This window comes from Neltuma alba, unplaced genomic scaffold (assembly GCF_004799145.2).
Source record: "Neltuma alba isolate B1F8T4 unplaced genomic scaffold, ASM479914v2 tig00002752_pilon, whole genome shotgun sequence".
Lineage (NCBI taxonomy): Eukaryota > Viridiplantae > Streptophyta > Magnoliopsida > Fabales > Fabaceae > Neltuma > Neltuma alba.
This window is the reverse complement of record NW_021632999.1, coordinates 1-19,128: the sequence shown is the minus strand read 5'-3', so window position 1 is coordinate 19,128 and position 19,128 is coordinate 1. Positions and strand designations below refer to the sequence as shown.

The 19,128-nt window shown below is 34.6% G+C and overlaps 2 protein-coding genes across 2 annotated transcripts; one reads left to right on the top strand and one right to left on the bottom strand.

The window, feature by feature from the left end:
- The first annotated feature begins 3,907 nt into the window (after window positions 1-3,907).
- LOC114737114 (plant-specific TFIIB-related protein 1-like) lies at window positions 3,908-9,137 on the top strand. The gene is made up of 3 exons (XM_028925024.1): window positions 3,908-4,554; window positions 7,425-7,583; window positions 8,078-9,137. Exons 1-3 carry the CDS (start codon window positions 3,952-3,954, stop codon window positions 8,804-8,806), a joined length of 1,491 nt encoding a protein of 496 aa, XP_028780857.1. The 5' UTR covers window positions 3,908-3,951; the 3' UTR covers window positions 8,807-9,137.
- Window positions 9,138-14,081: 4,944 nt separating this feature from the next.
- On the bottom strand, window positions 14,082-17,590 carry LOC114737090 (uncharacterized). Its single transcript, XM_028924988.1, has 3 exons — window positions 17,387-17,590; window positions 15,264-15,469; window positions 14,082-14,607 (listed from the first exon to the last, which is right to left on the bottom strand). Exons 1-3 carry the CDS (start codon window positions 17,486-17,488, stop codon window positions 14,340-14,342), a joined length of 576 nt encoding a protein of 191 aa, XP_028780821.1. The 5' UTR covers window positions 17,489-17,590; the 3' UTR covers window positions 14,082-14,339.
- Between the last annotated feature and the right edge of the window lie 1,538 nt (window positions 17,591-19,128).

Genomic DNA, 19,128 nt, shown 5'->3' with positions numbered 1-19,128 from the left:
TAAGAATAAGAAATAACATTATCAATAGACATCATTATATTAATATTTAGGAGAATATTTTGACACAAAAAAATTGATTTGAATATAAAAAATGATAAAATATTTTGAGACTAAAAATTATTGTAAGGGCATAAAAAACATTATTTTCATTTTTTTAAACATTACAAATATAATCCTTTTAATACCATTGGGTCCCTGGCTTCCTTCTTTTTAGGAAAGAGTGTGCATTAATAATATTAGTGGCCTAGATATCGCGAATTTAACGCAGGCCCAAAAAATAGAGGCCCATGTAGGAGGGGACACCAAGTTCTTAGATGGGCTAATTGGGCTTCAGCGTCGTGACTTGCGAATTCTCATCCCATTAAGTGTTTTTTTTGGGCCAGCGCCCTTATGGTTTGTTTTAAACATGTATGTGATGCGTTTTATATTAATATATATACCCAAAAAAGGAAAAAGGAAAAAGGAAAACAAAAAAGAAAGAAAAGAAACAAACCAAGTCAGATTCAACAGTTGATTTAAACATGAGCGAATTATAAATGAGAAAAAATTAACTAAATTTCAATGTAAGCCTAAAAACTTACTTAAAACTGTTTTAAGTAAGTTTTTAGGCTTACATTGAAATTTAGTTAATTTTTTCTCATTTAGAGAGAGAGAGAGAAGGGGGGCTGTATTATTCATGGATAGTGAGATATGACAGAATTATTCTCTAGTCTACTTGAGCTTGGGCCTACAGGTGAGACGTGAGCGCGAGTCAACTTGAACCCCCATGTGTGGAGAAAACTAGATCCCTCATTTATGACTACGTAGGGCCTGTTTGGATGACATTGCAAATCATGGTTTGAAAGGCCAAACCATAGTTTACACAAAATATCATCCAAACAGGCAGATAAAATGAGCAAACCTTGGTTTAGGTAAAACTACGGTTTCAACCCGTGAAACCATGGTTTTATCAAAAGCTACTCTGATCTGCTTCTCGCCTCCAATTATTAAAAAATCACAGTGGGCCCCTAAACAGATGACTAAAGGCTCCAATTATCAGGCGTGTTCAAATAATTGCTCTTCTTCCTCTCCTCTTTCACGCTTTCTTCCCCAGTCGGGCCTCATTGCCCAGTCGTCCACGGTCTTCCTTTCCTCCTTCACAGAACGAGTCGTCGCCGGTGAAGAAGTCACCGTCCAGCCACGGTTTGAAGGTGCCGGTGAGAGAAATCGCATTTACAGGACAGAAGAGAAGTGCTAAAAAACAGAGCGTGGAAAAAGCCAGAAACTGCGAAAGTTAAATGACAGAGAGTAAGAAAGAGAGAGAGGGAAGGAAAATTAACAGGAGGAGAAATGGCCGGCGTATTATAACAGTGACGCGCAGATTCAATCTTGTGGGATCTCATATAATTAAGTAGTAGTACGAAAGCAAGGGAGGGAACGGTACAACAAGCTTATCCTCATGAATCGGATCGTGAAAAGGCCCCCTCTCTCTAGTTGGCATTCAACGAACTATGCGGTCAATGAAATTATTTTTTTTTTGATCTGAAACGGTCAATGAAATTATTGAAAAACTCAGGCATCAAATTCAAGAATTAATACAGTGGGTGGTGGGTGGGATCAATGAAATTATTTGATAAACCAGGTATATATAGAGTAGAAAATAGACATGAGAAGGAGGGAGTGAATGAAAGTGGGGTTAAAGATGAGATTTTTGGTAAGAAATTTTTGGTAAGATTTTTGGTATATATTATCTTATAAATTATTAATTATGTGAGTAAAAATTATTTCATTAACAATTTTATTTCTTCAAATCAAAATATGTTATAAAAATATCCCTTATATAATTATTATATTAACTTATATCTTTTTTGGTAATTTCTATATGTAAAAAGTGCTTCTAGCAATAACTATCCAAATACCCTCACTTCTCAGAATCACTTTTTCACAAAATCTATTCTTCACAAATCTATTTTTTTCCACAATTTATTTTCCAGAAACTATTTTTCAAATCATGGTTTGGTTTCATCCAAACACACCCTTCATATAGCACTTACTCCTTCAGTTTTTTTATAGGGGCATTTTCAACACATTTTACCCAAATTAAAAACAATCTTATACTGTATTAACTCTCCTTTCAAAATAATAATTTTTTAATTTTACTCTTATTTAATACTCTTCTAGTTCTTAATATAAAATCTGATTAACTAATTTGAGTAGGTTAAAAATATTAGTTAAATTAGTTAATATGATATTTTTTCTAAAACATCTTAAACATCTTTTTTAATTATATCCCTTCCTCTACTAGTTTATTATTATTGAGGGAATATCAATAGGGTTAATTTAGAAAAAAATAATAAACATGTAAATTAGGTCTTATATATAGGATCAACAATAACTCTCTAATTAGGTTTTATATTAAGGACTATACGAGTATATACATTTTTTTAAAAAAAAAAAACTATTTACATTATAATAACTATCTACATTATAATTAGTCTTATAAATAGGACAAAAGAAATTTTCTGTCTCTAATTTACAAATAGAAGAGTTCTATTCAAGTACAATATAATCAAATAGACTCTAATTATAAGGTATCATTTATAGATTATAAATGAGAAACGGAAGGAGTATGATGCTTCTCTAGTTTATAAGAGCTTATGTTTAACTTAGATTCACAAGGTCCCATGTCTGAGATAACTTCTTTTTTTTTTGGAGAGAACTGAATCCCTTAGAATTTATAGATACAACGCTGATTTGCATAACTTCAACTTTATATTGTGCTTCCTATTTAAATACAACATAAACAAATATGGTTTTCTCTAGTCTACGAGAGCTCATGTCTATAAATGAGCTGTAAGCGTGATTCAACTTACACATACTGACATACACAGTTCCATGTTTGAATCCTTTACAATTTATAGTGCTGTCTGTAATTATGATTTCATATACTCCTATCCTCGGTATAGGAGGTATTTTGTTGAAATCAAACCATGGTTTGAAAAATAAATTCTGAGAAGAATAGATTTTGGGGAGAATAGATTTTGTGAAAAAGTAATTCTGAGAAATGAAAGTGTTTGGATAGTTGTTATCAGAAACACTTTTTATATATACAAATTACTAAAAAAAAAGCATAAGTTAATAAAATAATTGTATAAAAGATAGATTTTATGATATATTTTAATTTGAAAAAATAAAATTGTTAATAATATATTTTTTACCAACATAATTAATAATACATAAGATAATGTAATTAATAAATAATTAATATGTGTATATATTTATAAGATATAAGATTAAATATGTATATAAATAATAATTGAGGGATGCTAAAATCATATTATTGTTGAGATCTATTCTGACAAGTACAATCATACTCTCCAATTTGAACCAAAAACAGAATGAATTCACTTCTCCTGAAACCATGGTTTCAGATTATTAGTCCAAAATTGATGCTGTTTGGATGACATCTCAACCAAACCATGGTTTTGCCTCCCAAACCATGGTTTTGGGAGCCATCCAAACAGGCACATAAACTATCATTTTATTTTTATTTTAATTTTAAATATAAGATTTCAATTCACTTTGTCTTTCTTATTTATTCTTTTTTTCCCCTCAAGATAGTCATTATAATTATAGTAGTTCTAGCTAATATATTTGACTAATAAGGATATTTTAGAAAATACAATATTTATTGATAACAAATAACTAACTTAAGTTATTTTTTTAATCTATTCAAATTAGTCAATAAACTGTTATATTTAGAATATAAGGTAGTATTACTTCCCACTTAACAATTAAAATTTTATAATATCATTGTTGGGGAAAATATTTTATAAATGATTCTTAATTATAATTTATGACAACTTTATTTCATTCCAATTCAAGTTGAAGTGCTACTGGAAAGGAGGAATTGAAATATGCGAGATACGGGCGGCTGGGGCAATAGTTTTGGTGACAGAAGAAAGGAGGAAAATGAAGTGCCCGTACTGTGGGGCGGCTCAAGGGCGTAGCGCCACCACCAGCTCCGCCCGCTCCATAACGGAGTGCACATCCTGCGGCCGAGTTGTTGAAGAGCGACAGTCCCACCCTCACCATCTTTTCCAGCTCCGCGCACAAGACAATCCTCTCTGTCTCATCACTCCCGACCTCCCCTCCCTCCAACCCTTTCACCAAAGCCAAGACGACGATGACCCCTTCGAGCCCACCGGTTTCATCACTGCATTTTCCACCTGGTCCCTTGAGCCCAACCCTCTCTACCTCCAGTCCTGTCTTTCATTCTCTGGCCATCTCGCCGAGCTTGAGAGGGCCCTCGAATCGTCCTCTTCTTCATCTTCCTCCTCGACACCATCGTCCTCAACTTCGTCAACGGTTGTGGTTGATAATTTGAGGGCGTACATGCAGATTATTGATGTAGCATCGATACTTGGGTTGGACTACGATATCTCAGACCATGCTTTTCAGTTATTCAGGGATTGTTGTTCGGCTACTTGTTTGAGAAACCGGAGCGTCGAAGCGCTTGCCACTGCTGCTCTTGTCCAGGCAATTAGAGAGGCTCAGGAACCCAGAACCCTTCAGGTGGGATTTCTAATTTGTGCTCTTATATATTTGTATTTCCCCTTCTCTCTTGTTTTGACTTCGACGGAAATCATTAGCACCTTGTACATCTCTAATTTTGAGATTTGTTTATTCTTCCCGAGCGTGAAATCTACTTCCTGTTCAAATTTCGCATTAGTGAGATTTATATGTGGTTGTGTTTGTTTACCTCTGCCTTGTTCATTGGTTTGTTATTGCTAATTTGCCCGGGATGGGAATTACTATCTTGGGTTTCTAATGTATCAATTGTAGCATTTATGATGCCAAGGCAAGATGTGATGTAAGATAAAAACAGATGTATAATCAGTGGATAAAGTATCTGATGAGATGCCAATTGAAGTTAAGGATTCTTTGGGATCAATGGCTAAGTGATTGGAACCAATGCCTGGACCAGAGAACTTGATCTGTTGAAGAAAATAATAAGAGTTAAGACATGGTTATACTTCAATAGAGAAAGGAGAATCTCCAAATACAAAGGTCAATGACGAGTCTGAACCCTACTGCGTCCTAGTGGTACTATTTCTAGAAGATAAATGCAATGTTACTGCTAATAACTGCACCTCGATTACAGCATAATAACTTATCATAAACTATGATAAATAGGTGACGGTGCAGATAATTACTTAAAGGTAACCACACTTATTCTTCCACTTCCTCACACACTGCTTCTCCCACCTCCGCTAATCCCTTAAGTCTTAGTCCTCCTTCCATGCTTGCCATAGGCGAGTAATATCAGAATTTCATCTTCTTAAGCGAGAAGCCTTAGAGCAAATTTCATATATATCCTACAATGGTTTATGGATAGATAAATCTGACATAATAAAACATGAAAAGAAGAGGGATTTGAAGGCGCTGATTTATCAGAACGGGGATTTTCCCCTTGAAAGATTCATGTCAACAAAAAACAGCCGTGGATGCCGGAAATCACTGGATTTTCAAAGATGGGAAGGTCGGTGATTTGGGTGAACAGATTTTTTTTCATGAATGTGCACTTACTTGTTGGCTTCTGTCGTTGATTATATTAGAGCCTTTTGCCCCCTGATTCTTCACTGGTGAGGATGTTAGCGTCAGTATGAACAGTAATGGGGTATTCTCTGTTGCTAGTGCATATAAATGGCTTACTAGGGACACTGTCCCTAGTAAGTTTTTCTCTGGCTTGCCTTTTTGAATAGGTTGTTGTCAGATAAAAGGAGTACTTAGTCTTCATCTCCTTATTTCTGTCAATCTTGTAGTCTGTTGAGGAAGACACTTGTGTGGATGCTTTTTTGCGAAGGAGGTTTGGCTCAGCTTGATAAAGCCAGCATGGAGATCTGTTTTTTAGTATCAATTTGAAGTAGCAGCCTCACCTCAATCTTGTGAAAGAAACTGTCAAGAACACCGAGCAATCATGGTCTAATATCTGAGGTTATGGAACGTGATTAATGTGGAATTGGAGGAATTCTCATACCTTCAATCCCAATTTCCAGCAGGATCACAATCCTGTGGTCTTATCCTACAGCTTCAGAGTTCTATGAAGTTTGTTCGGAATGTGAGATGTAACCTCAATGTGAACACCTATGCAGTATCTCACTCTTGGAGGCCTCCTGCTTTGGGATGGATTAAGCTTAATAGTGAATGTGCTGCTAAAGAATGTGGTGTCCATGTTTGTTATGGGGGTGTAATTAGATATAAGAAGGGTGGCTATAGATGATGCTTCTGTATATACTGGGGTTCTAGTTCAGCCAAAGAAACTGAAATCTGGGGTGTGTTGGAGGGTCTGAGACTTGCATTGGATTTGGGGTTTGTGCTTGTGGAAGAAGAACTAGATGTGCTGGCTGCAGTGAATCTTTTGATTGATCGTTCTTTTAGTCATATTAGTAGATGCAAATCGCCAAGCTGATTGTTAAGAGCAGATGAGTGTGTTGACCCATTAATATGTGCCTTTTCTTAAAGTAGTCTGGATAAACATGGGACCTCTTGTGCTCAATGATGTTATGGGGTCCTTGACCGCTCCACTGTTGTAATTTTTGGCATTAGCTTTCTCTTGTCCATCAAGAAAATATATATCGGCATGCTTAATGCCTCTGTAATTACTTACATTTTTTTTAGTCTTACTTTATGTCTGTAGAAAGAAATAAAGCTGATAATACCACTATACCACTTAAAGCAGATTAGCAAGTTGCCTGCAAATTATTTAATCACGAAAGTACTCCCTGCAAGAGCTATTTACTTGTGACAGAATTTGAACTAATACTGCAGTTCAATTTCCTTTAAGAGAAAATTTCTTCGTTTTATTTTAAGCATAATTTGAAATTTGTAAATGCTCACAAAATGCTAGTATTACTAAATAACTTGGCGAAATTGGCCAATTTTTTTTTTTTTTTTGGTGTGAAGCCAAATCTTGCAATTAAATAACCACGTTGATCACAAAGTTATGATATCATATAAAATAATTTGGATAACTTTTTGTTAAAAGGAAATTAAGTTTTGATGGATATCCAAGTAGGATGGAACCCTACCCCAAAAACTAACCCATTAAGCATCTCATATTACTCAATGTGAGACTTAGCATCCCTTACTACCAAATCTCCATCAAGTAAATTTTGCAATGTTTTTACAGTTATCTTGCATTTACATTATTCACAAACAATAATATTGTGGTTGCTGACTGGCCTATGTTAAAAGCTCTTTAGTTTGTGATAGGATCATCTCCAAATTATCCATATTTAAGGCAATACTATTTCCATTTGGAAAATGAAACTGTATTTTAGTTTAGGTACAAGGCATTGCTTTTTCTCTCTGACCCTGCTTAACTGTTACTACATGTGGGTTCTCAGTTTTTCCTCTCAAGTTTTGCATATTTTCTGTGACAGGAAATTTCAATTGCTGCCAATGTGCCACAAAAGGAAATTGGGAAATACATCAAGATACTAGGAGAGGCTTTGCAGCTCAGTCAGCCTATTAATAGCAATTCTATTTCGGTCCATATGCCTAGATTTTGTACCCTTCTACAGCTCAATAAATCTGCTCAGGTATCTACCACTACCTTGAGAACTGAAAAGATTGATAAGTTGCGATCATCAGTCTGCATACAATTGGCTGTTTAGACGGGCTTTCCTTGACAAAGGTCAAAAGTGCTTTTGGTGTAACTTATAAGTGTTGTTTTTGGTTAGAAAGAACAGTTTCAACTTTAATAACAAGCTCCGGGTTGCTTTTTTTCCCCCTTCCTCCAAACTAAAATGCATGGCTTTGCCACAAACATTCTAGCGAATTTGGATAGCAGCTTTTCTTTCCATTGACCGTTAACGAGCTTTCTGTCACTCACTATTTTTATGCTGTTTCTATATATCTATAGTTTGTTATTTGACATTCGTTTCCCTCTTGTGTGGTTCGACAAAGTGGGGATTTGGGTAGAGCTTGTAAGCTGAGGTTGTGGAAACAACTTCCTAACCCCCACATCCCAAAAACAAAATACTACAACATAGAAAAACACTCATGAGAAAACTGTGTTCCTGTTGCATTTTAGGAACTGGCCACTCACATAGGAGAGGTTGTGATCAACAAATGCTTCTGCACTCGCAGGAATCCTATTAGCATTTCGGCTGCTGCTATATACTTGGCTTGCCAACTTGAAGACAAACGCAAAACTCAGGCAGAAATCTGCAAGGTGACCGGTCTTACTGAAGTCACTCTTCGTAAAGTGTACAAGGAACTTCTAGAGAATTGGGATGATTTGCTTCCCTCTAATTATACACCAGCTGTTCCTCCTGAGAGGGCATTCCCTACTACTGTAATCGCTTCTGGTCGTTCATCAGCAGCTAAGGTTGATGCAATAGAGGTTAATTCTTCTTTAGACAGAGACAAGCTAATAGAAATTAAACCTAGCAAACCAAATGAGGTTCCAGTCATGGTACATCAGCACAGAGGGAAAGATGATGTTGAAAGTAAGAGCAGTGCTTGCATGACCCACTCGACAATGAATCAGCAGTCAGCTTTCTGGCAATCCCAGCTTCCTATCGGGGCATGTAATCATAAAAGCACGGGAGAAAAAAGTCGGAATGTTTTACAAGGAATGGACGTAGAGGGACTGCAGCATAACCACTTACAGCCTGAACAGAAGTCTGAAGACACAAATGGTATTAATGCTAATCCCTTTCAAAAACACAACCATCTTAGCAGCCCTTCTCCCTCGTCTGCTAGCCCTGTTATGAAGCCCTTTTCGGCTCCGCCTTCATCTATGCCTCCAAATGCTTGATCGAGGTAAACGCCTGGCCATGCTGTGCAATTGGGATATGGAGATACGTGTTCTTTTGGGAGCAGAGGACGTGGAGAAGAATGGCTTTTGTTCTTCTAGTGTACAGTATGTCGTATAAACCCTGCAATTTCTTTCTACGCCGTGATCTGTTTGATTAAAATCAATATCGTCTATATCTGTGTCTGTATTAACGTAAGTTGTAGGAAGCCACGTTGACGATGCAGATCATTTTGAGTTTGGTGCAAATGCATGAAACCGACTCTAATCTCATTTTGCATTTAGTTATGCAGCACATGAAAATGGATACATGGCTGGTATGGGTACTTCTTAATATTGATTATCATTCATCATTCAATATCATCAATAATTATCAATACAGAATATACAAGTTTAAAAGTTGTGAGAATTCGTTCAAGATAAATTGGTTACCCCAATTTGTTTGTATGTATTACAAATATTGTTATGTGAAATATATTGCTTGAAATGGGATTTAATTCACCCCAGTTTTACTTGTTAAAAAGTTGACACTGCACAAAAAAAAAATCGCTGAAAAGGGGCACATATCATTGAGAAATTCATATCAACCATCAATATATTAACTAGGGGTGTGCATGAAGATCAAATACCCGCTGGGCTCGTCCAAGGCCAAAGAAAAATTGCTTAGCCTAATCCAAAAAAAAGAGCTCAAAAAAGAATGGGCATCTTTGGACTGCGCATTTCATAGGCAGGGCTGGGTATCGGGCTGGACATGCTATCTTGTCCATTTGGCATTGCCCAGATTATATATATATGTATTATAATTTATGAAATAATATTAATATATTACATTTCTTCACCAAAAAAAAAGTTGTCTCCCTTATCTTTGCAATTTAATTTATTATTGTTACATGTCTATTAGTTTCCATTTTAGGAAATCTAATTTTTCTAAAGAAGCAATAGTATCTTGCTTTTAATTTGTTCTTCGTGAGCTTTATTGGGTATTTCCTATTGTGTGTTGCTATTATAATGTTGGCTATTTATAAATCAGTCTTTCCTTCTATGTCATTAACAATTTTCTTTGTTAGAGAATGGAGTTCATATATTACATATTTGTATAAATCAACAATTTTGAATATTTATTCAAAATAGAAAGCAAGATCGGGATAAGAGTAGGGAAAGAAAATTTGGGTTTAATTATCTAAATTACATGTTTTATTTTTTATTTAATTTATATTTAGTTATTTTGTATTAATTTTTTATGAACAAGTCATATGATGGAAAGAAGTCTTTTAGTTATATGAATTGCTAACTACATTGTATTGCATAATAAGTGTTTACATATTAAAAGTGGTTATATTAAATTATTATAAGATTTTAAGATTTTTTATTTTTCTTTTTACAATTATTTTCACCCTATTTTTATATGGTCTATATTATTCTTGTTAGCCCATTGTTTCAGTTTTAATATCCTTTTGTAATCCTTTATGTAACATTTACTTTTTGCCACTTGAATGGATAATCAAACTTCTATTACATCGCCATCTTCGACCCTCAATGGAATATCTCAATGTGCTTCAGCCCCTCTTCAATTTTTTCAGATGTTTTATTCTTTTCTCAACTTTCTGGAGATTGATGCAAACCATTTGAATTTCAAGGCTTTAATTATAATCTTGAGTTGTTTTGTTCTAAATGGATTATGAATATTCTTTATTTGGATATTTGCTAAGACTTGTTTTAAATTATTTCTGGATAATTTCAATGTGTGAAAATGTAAAATTATGAAATATAATTTTCAGGTACGAACGAAAGTTTTTCTGCATGTGATATCGGCAGGCCATTACCATTTGATCAGCAAAACCTGCCTTGCTCAGCCCATTCATGCTCAGTCCAAAATGGGTAGAGCTTCTATGGGTAGGGCTGAGGAGCGGGCTGCGAAATGCAGCCTGCTCATATTTCGGGCTGGGCATCGGGCAGGGATCCTGTGCTGCCCAATCCTGCTTATGTGCATCCCTAATATTAATATTGTCAATTAGTATTAATACGAAACAGAGTTATGCTGTTCATGAGTGTAAAAACTACGATTTTATCTCAATTTTTTTTTTACAAATTTATAAGAAAAATTCTCCATATGCATATGGAGAGAGCATATACATGTATAAATTTGGGTTATTCAGCCATAAAAAATCTTAGATATGTATAAGCTATTTAAAGTTGAATGGATTGAATTAATAACCCATTTCATGTTTTTAAGTTTTAATCAATTCTTTTTTCTTAATTAATCTATTATGATTACATGAGAGCAGTTTGTTTTGTGCCTCCTAAACCAATAGGAGCTGAAATAAATTCAGCCAACAGAGACCCAAAAAAGTGAAAAGCAGTGTGTTATTACGTGTGTCGTATCTCGTTAGCCAGGAGGAGGAGGAGGAAAGAAAGAAGTGTCGTATATTGTATATTAATATTTTGTTTGTCATGCTGATAGTATACTAATGATGGTACTGTGCTCTCTCTCTCTCTGTGTACACGCACGTCAGGAGCAGACATCCACTTTGACATTAAAAAGTATAATTACAAATTAGGCTCTATTGTATATAATCTTTTGTTTAATTAACTTTTTGTTGTGTTTCAAAATTATGTTCATGTACTTCTTTGAAAAGTTATGTAGATGTCGATAGTTAACCTTCTGTCAACTTATTTTATTAACAGTCTATCAAGTTAGGCATCTTCAGAAGTTTGGGTTTTTGGAAGTTAAACTAAATCTAAGATGGTCTAACACATTTTTTTATTCTTTCCAAGATGTATTCTATAGATGAAAGTTTTTGGAAGTGATCTCCCTCGAAAAGATATACTTATTAGTTTTGATGCTTATTCACATACTAAGAATATTCAGGTATTGTCTAGAGGAATTAGATATAAAAATTTCTTTAGTGTATATACTGAAATTCCTAATTTATTCGAAATCCAACAAGCACTATCAGGATATGAAAGCATTCGGGGTCATCTTTTAAAGTTTTGTACTGATAGTCATCAACAATTTTCTCATCCATTTTCATTATGAAAAAATCAAGAGTTTTTCATAAAATTCCCTTTCAAGAAGAATGAAGATATCAATTCCACAAAAGCTTCTCATCCAGTAATGAATCCAGAAGATCTCAAGCTCGCCAAAAAAGAATGTTCTGCACTACTTAAACAAGGCCTTATTGAACTAACAAAATCTGATTGGGCTTGCCGGTCATTCTATATTGAAAAGAGATCAGAGATCAAAAGAGGAAAGAAAAGGTTAGTTATTGATTATAACCCTCCCAATATTTTTTTTCAAGATGACAAATTCCCTTTACCAAAGCCCAGTTCACTTACGGTCTATCTTAGAGATGCCAAGATCTTTTTCAAGTTTGATCTTAAAGCGGGTTTTTGGCAATCGGGTATCCACCTAGAAGATCGGCTCAAAACTGCTTTTTGTATTCCAAATGCCCAATACCAATGGACTGTTATGCTACTTGGGCTCAAAGTTGCCCCATCACTGTTTCAAAAAGCCATGACCAGGATTTTTGAACCCTTGCTTGACAACCTTCTCATTTATATCAATGACCTTTTACTTTTCTTAAAAGATGAAGATTCCCATAAACTTTTATTAACCCAATTCGGGAAAATAATTGAAAAATATGGGATTATATTGTCAGCAAAGAAAGGAGAGACAGGTGTCAGGAGCATAGAATTTCTCGGAATGAATTTTGAAAATGGTCAATATTATCCTAGACCACGTATTGCAGAAGAATTGCTCAAGTTTCCAGACGAGAATCTAACAGCAAAGCAAATTCAGCAATTTTTGGGAATTGTCAATTATCTTAGGGATTTTATCCCTCATGTGTCCAATCACGCTGGCCAGCTGTCCAAGCTTCTAAAAAAGAAAATCTTCCCTCATGGGGGATAGAGCAGACTTTAGTTGTCAAAACTCTTAAAAGAATTACACAGCATCCACCTCCTTTAAAGATCTATCCCCCATGGGGGTGGATTCTTTTTAAGAAGTTTGGACAGCTGGTTGGTGTGAGTGGACACATGAGGGATAAAATCTCTAAGTTAATTGACAATTCCCAAAAATTGCTGAATTTGCTTTGCTGTTATATTCTCGTCTGGAAAATAGAGTAATTCTTCTGCAATATGTGGTCCAGGATAATACTGACTATTTTTAAAATTCATTCTGAGAAATTCTATATTCCTGACACCTATCTCTCATTTCTTTGCCGATAACATAATTTCATATTTTTCAATTATTTTTCCGAACTGGGTTAATAAAGTTTATGAGAATCTTCATCTTTTGAAAAAAGCAAAAAGTCATCGGCATAAATGAAAAGGTTGTCAAGCAAGGGTTCAAAAATTCTGGTCATGGCTTTTTGAAACAGTGATGGGGCAACTTTGAGTCCAAGTAGCATAACAGTCTATTGGTATTGGGCATTTGGAATACAAAAAGCAGTTTTGAGCGGATCTTCTGGGTGGATACCCGATTGCCAAAAACCCGCTTTAAGATCAAACTTGGAAAAGATCTTGGCATCTCTAAGATGGACCGTAAGTGAACTGGGTTTTGGTAAAAAGAATTTGTCATCTTGAAGGAAAATATTGAGAGGTTAATAATCAATAACTAACCTTTTCTTTTCCTTTTTGATCTCTGATCTCTTTTCAACATAGAATGCCTAGCAAACCCAATCAGATTTTGTTGGTTCAATAAGGCCTTGTTTGAGTAGTGCAAAACATTTCTCTTTGACGAGCTTGAAATCTTCTAGATTCATTCTTAGACGAAAAACTTTTGTGAGATTGATATCTTCATTCTTTTTAAAAGTGAGTTCATTATGCCTTATTCTTAAAATAACAATAAACTAATTATTAGGAACATTTTAGCCGAACAAACAACAACCCCAATCCTCCTATTACCCCATCTTTTCTTATGTTACCGACATGCACAACGTTATGCCTGTTCCGTCACCACTCTAATCCATTTTCACAATTTTATGGTACCTCATTATTAATATAAAAATTTGATAACTAACATAAAAATACTTAAAAAATTAGTTATTTATAACAAATATATTAACCTCCTTAAAATATCATTTTACTAATTCTCCTTAATAGAAACCTTTTAATATGTATCATTAATAAGGATATTTTTCCCAAAAAAATTGAATTAAATTTTTATATTTAAAACCAAATCTAACCCTCCAACTAGCCTTTGCATTAAAAAACCTCTTATATTGAGGATATCTAACCCTGACTATATTACACATAACAAGATGACAGTTTTTTATATTCGAATTACTTCCTTTTCTTGCATTGCGGCACTTCTGTTTCTTTCATCGTATTCCGGCGCCTCAATCATATGATTAAATACACCCGTGTGGCACGGGGTCAGAAACTATTACTACATAGAGAAGCATCCATGAGGAACACCATAACATGATGCCTAAGCAAAGCCAACCGAAAGCGATTATGTTACAATAAAGACAACACAATCATTGACATGAAGCTTCAAAATTAGGGTCCCTTGTACCATAATCACCAGACAATTTTATGCATATCCGGCCATTCCAACTGTTGAGCTTACCCGGTTTGCTTTGTGAGAAGAGGGAGTGGTTGTGGCCTTGTTGAAGTACATGTAGTAGTATACGTTAAGAATCATGGTTGCAACAACAAAAACTGCTCCAGCTACGAACACACCTTTCCTCAGAGATTCACAGGAGAAGTTTTGAGCATAAATCATTCCCCGGTATTTTGTGTGATAGGCGTTCTTACTTGCACCGGCTATCAAGCATGCTTCGGCAACCAGGAAAGTCACCCTGCAAGTACATAAAACATAACAGTGGGACATCAAGAATCAGAACAGGGTTGTTGAAAGAATGGTATTATAGCTATGTTTGCACAACTGCATGGTATTTTCACTACCAAAATGGATGAGGAATGACGTACAAAGAAAATCAAGCAAATCTTTTAATGCTGGGGCAAAATGGGAATTACAATAATCATTTGTATCAGAATAACAAAGTGGTAGACATCATAATGAATTATTTCAACAGATCAAACCCACCAAACAGGCTTGTTTAACCCATAAAAATGGCAGGTCAATTTATATCTTGTCAGCCTGCATAATTCTGGGACCATGTTAGCAAGACCCATTTGATCCACAGCTTAGTGGACCAACCCACATAACTCATGGTTTTCCCTTTTCTATAACTAATCGTAATAATTTAAAAAGATGCTATTTCAACTTTAGCTAAGTAATCAATTTAGTTCATCTTCGTTTGAGTATTTAAAGTTTTGATTTTTCTATTGGAGAGAGCACTATGGAATTTGACACATACTTATTATCTCAATAAATGCCGTCTGCCTTTTACATTAAGAAATTCCTTTTGGTGACCTAGTGGGCCGGGATTGAGATTTTTGTCTATTTAGAACTGCAAATTGAAGATGCCATGGTTTTAGTCAGAATTCTTACCAAGATAACATAAAATATATAATGGACCATGCTCGATTTCCCCCCGGCGTTAGAGGCCTCCCAAAACACATGCACTTAGTCACTCCCATAAGCAGTGATTCACCTGAAAGAAGAAACAGGAAGGCACCCACACCATATCCAGTTGCAACATCAGAATTGTAGATGCAATATGTTTCGTTTGTTCTTTCATCTCTAAACATGGTTCCCTGTCAAGGAAGAGAAAGGAATAGTATAAAAGACTGAAACATAATAAAGCTTGTCAACAACACCTTTGATTTGAAGGATTAGCATACACTAAGAGATGGCTCATTTCTGTTCCACAAACTACCCCTTCACCCCAATCTTAAACAAGTCAATCAAGAAAACTATGACCCCTGGCCTTTATAATTCCAATAAAGCATAAAAATCTTTACTGTATCTTGTAAATGTATTCTTCAATAGATATTTCTCTTATCTTCTATATCTTCCACTTCAAATGTTCTTCACAAAGCATTAGCCTATGAAGCATTGAAATAATCCATTAGCTGTTGTTAGCCTCAAATAACACCTTCCCAAAAGATAATAGCCCAGGATAACAAAACTAAGGACTGAAATCAAAATCTCATGCATCTCATCTTCTCTAAAATAATGATTTATAACACATTAGCTATACGAAGATTTGTAGTGCCAAAAGGGATCTACATTCCAGACTATTATCCCATTACAATAAGTTCAGCAGTAAAATGGGGAAGTTAATGAGACCACATTTTTCCAGCAACAATGTTAGATGTTCATAACAAATACAGACATAATAAAGAGGTAAACAGAATAAGGCAAAGGGAGAGCAGGAATAGGTCACTCTTCAGAAAGCAAACAGAAGAATTTAATGGTAAAACAAGGGGAGGAAAGACTGATCTTATCTATTCAATTTTCCCTAGGCACATGTATCTAGAAGCTATTTGTTCTATCCCCAAATCCTATGTACTGGGACGAATACAACCTTCCCACGTTTAGGAAGAAGATCAATTTATTTCATCAAAGAAGATCAGACATTACATATATCAAAGTTTTTTTCATCTTACATGAAACTTCCTATCGACAGAAAGTGCGAAATAAAGAACCATAACTATCCAATACAAAAAAAATGTCAACAACTAATGCAACATTGAATTTGACAGGGCAGCACTAACAACTTTAGTTGACTACAAAGCGCCGCTCAGTCATAATCTCCAGGCTTTCTAGTGATAAAACTTACAGAAATGAATTAAACTTGCATACAATTATGAATCATTCTTACAAAGTTCAACACCAGAAAAGTTTGACCAAAAAAAAAAAAAAATACAAGACAAGCAATTTTTCATATAACTCATAATCACTCATAATCACAATCTCCCAGCACTCTAGTGATAAAAGCCTTCGTAATCAGTAGTGGCCCTGCTCAACATTCTAAAAAGTCTACTATTTTAGGATCTCTGGAAGAATTGACATGCTTAGTAGTTTGCGCATATGGAATAGAACCCCACCGGAGCCACAGTGTTCGACGTTCTACATTCCTGAATCAAGCACCTTACGTAGCAGACTAAACTTAAAGAAATCTAAAAGAAAGCAGAGCTATTACTCAACAAGGAGAGATATGACGTTCAAAAGTAATTTATGCAACATTATTGCATTCAAAAAGTAATTTTTGCAGGGTTAAATCAATGTCATGGTCTTTCGCAGCGCTTCCACTGATAGATGAAGAATTCCCTTTTGTTTCCTTGAGATAATTCACCGCTCAACACAGAAAAAGCAATCATCCACAGAAGCAGAAATTTGCAGAAACACAAGTAGAAGACAACGCACACTCGTCTGCTCTTCTCAGCAATTAGCAGGCAAGGAACCCTTTCATTCGAGACACGTAAATTATCGCTTAACACATAAACCTTAGCAAAAAGCTAAAACTGTCCCAAGAAATCACAATCGAACATATAGATCTCTGGCTACGAACTTAAAACCCCTGATATTCCGAACAATGTACAAAAAGTAAAAGTAAAAATAGCAGCTTTTCAAGTAAGAGTCCAGATATGCTCACGGAAAAATGTGACAATTAGATTTCAAAAGTTGAGAACCGCAAGAGATGGGTAAAAAGGGTAAAAGGAGCTCACGACGCTTCTCCTTCTCTCAGCAGCAATGGCAAAGCCGAAGGCGACTAAGCTTAAAACCACCACCAAAATGTGCACAAGAGTGGAGCCTCGTCCTTCTACCATTGTTTGCCTTTCAGAGAGGAACTGAAATGTGGGTTTCAGAGACTCTCTGTACCAGCGAAGAGGAAGAAAGGAGGAGCCCTAGCTGAAGCAGATTAGCAGAATAAGTGCGAGTGAAGAGGCAGTAGTACAAAGGTGTGAACAAAGTGACTACTTTGTGCGAGGTTCAAGCAAGAAAGAAACGCCTTTGCGAATTTGACAATAAAGCACATTGAACTTACTGGAAAATTGACATTTTAGGACCCCCCGAGATTTAATAATGCAAATTTGACCTGACGAATAAATGAATAATATAACTTGAATGTTTTTTGAGGGGAGAAAAAAAAAAGGCAATACAGCATAAATTTTGCTTATTAAAGAAAAGTTAAATTTTATGAATTTTTTTGACCTGGAAACATTCGAGTTGTAAATTGAGATAAAATTTATCCACATATATTATAAATATGAGAAACAAAAATATATGGTATAAACTTTTGACTCGTTGCTTTCCCAATATTGGTAGAAATTTTTTATACAAAGGTCTTCATTTTTAAATTTTGGTAATTATGAGTTGTTGGGCTTTTTTATAACTTTTAAAAATCACTTATTAGTATGTTTTACGTAAATTGAGATAAAATTTTTTTCACATATTTATCTTGTATTTCATAAATTATAATTAAAAAATTACTTATAAATTATTCTAAAATAAACCTTTTATGTGCTGTCTTGGTCAAGCTTACACTGAGGATCTATGTTAAAGATATTTATGTTAAATATTTTCACATTTTAAATAGTACTAATAAATTCTATCCATTGTTGCGTAATGTGAATATTTAGTCAGATTTTTAAAGACGCGGTAGCATAAAAAATTTTTATTTCGGATCATCAAAACTTAAAAGTATGTTTTCCATCAGATTTTTTTAGAAGTATTAGAATAGAGGAGTGGGAGATAATCCTGGTTATTTGGCATCTCTTTAAAAAATCACTTATATATTTTACGAAATGAAACTTTTCACATTTATCTTATACGCCCAAAATCCTTATTTTAAGTCAAAGGTTAATTAATTCTATGTGATAAAAATTTTTTTAATTGAATTAAAAAATTCACGCTTAAAAAAAATTGTGAAAATAGTAAAAAAATGATATTCTAAGCGCATGACAACCAATAAAAACATATGTTGAGTCTACAAAAACTAAGTTAAGTATCTTATGGACTTATGCATGTCATATTTTATATTAATTAATTATATTATAAATATAATTGTAAATTATTTTTCCATGACTAAGTAAACTAATACAAATTAGTTTTATACATTATTTATAACTTATGGATGATATAATTCATTAAAGTTTTCATTCTAAAATGTATTTAATCAAAATTAGTTCCCAATTTGTTGACCCCCTTTTATGTTAATTTTACAGCTTTTTTTGATAAAAGTTTAACAATTTGCAAATTTCTCCAACATATTTATGAACTGGGGACACTTAACTGTTTTCTTCTCGCGGCTGCTGGTGTTTATAACTGTTTCTAGACACGCGAGTGTCGCCAATAATGTTATGTGTCATGCACGCGCCAGTCTTAGAGAAGGAGTCTGGCCATTGCAGAATGACATCGCTTCCACAGTGTTTCCTGTGAGCCCCGCAATTTGATCTCAATAAGATAA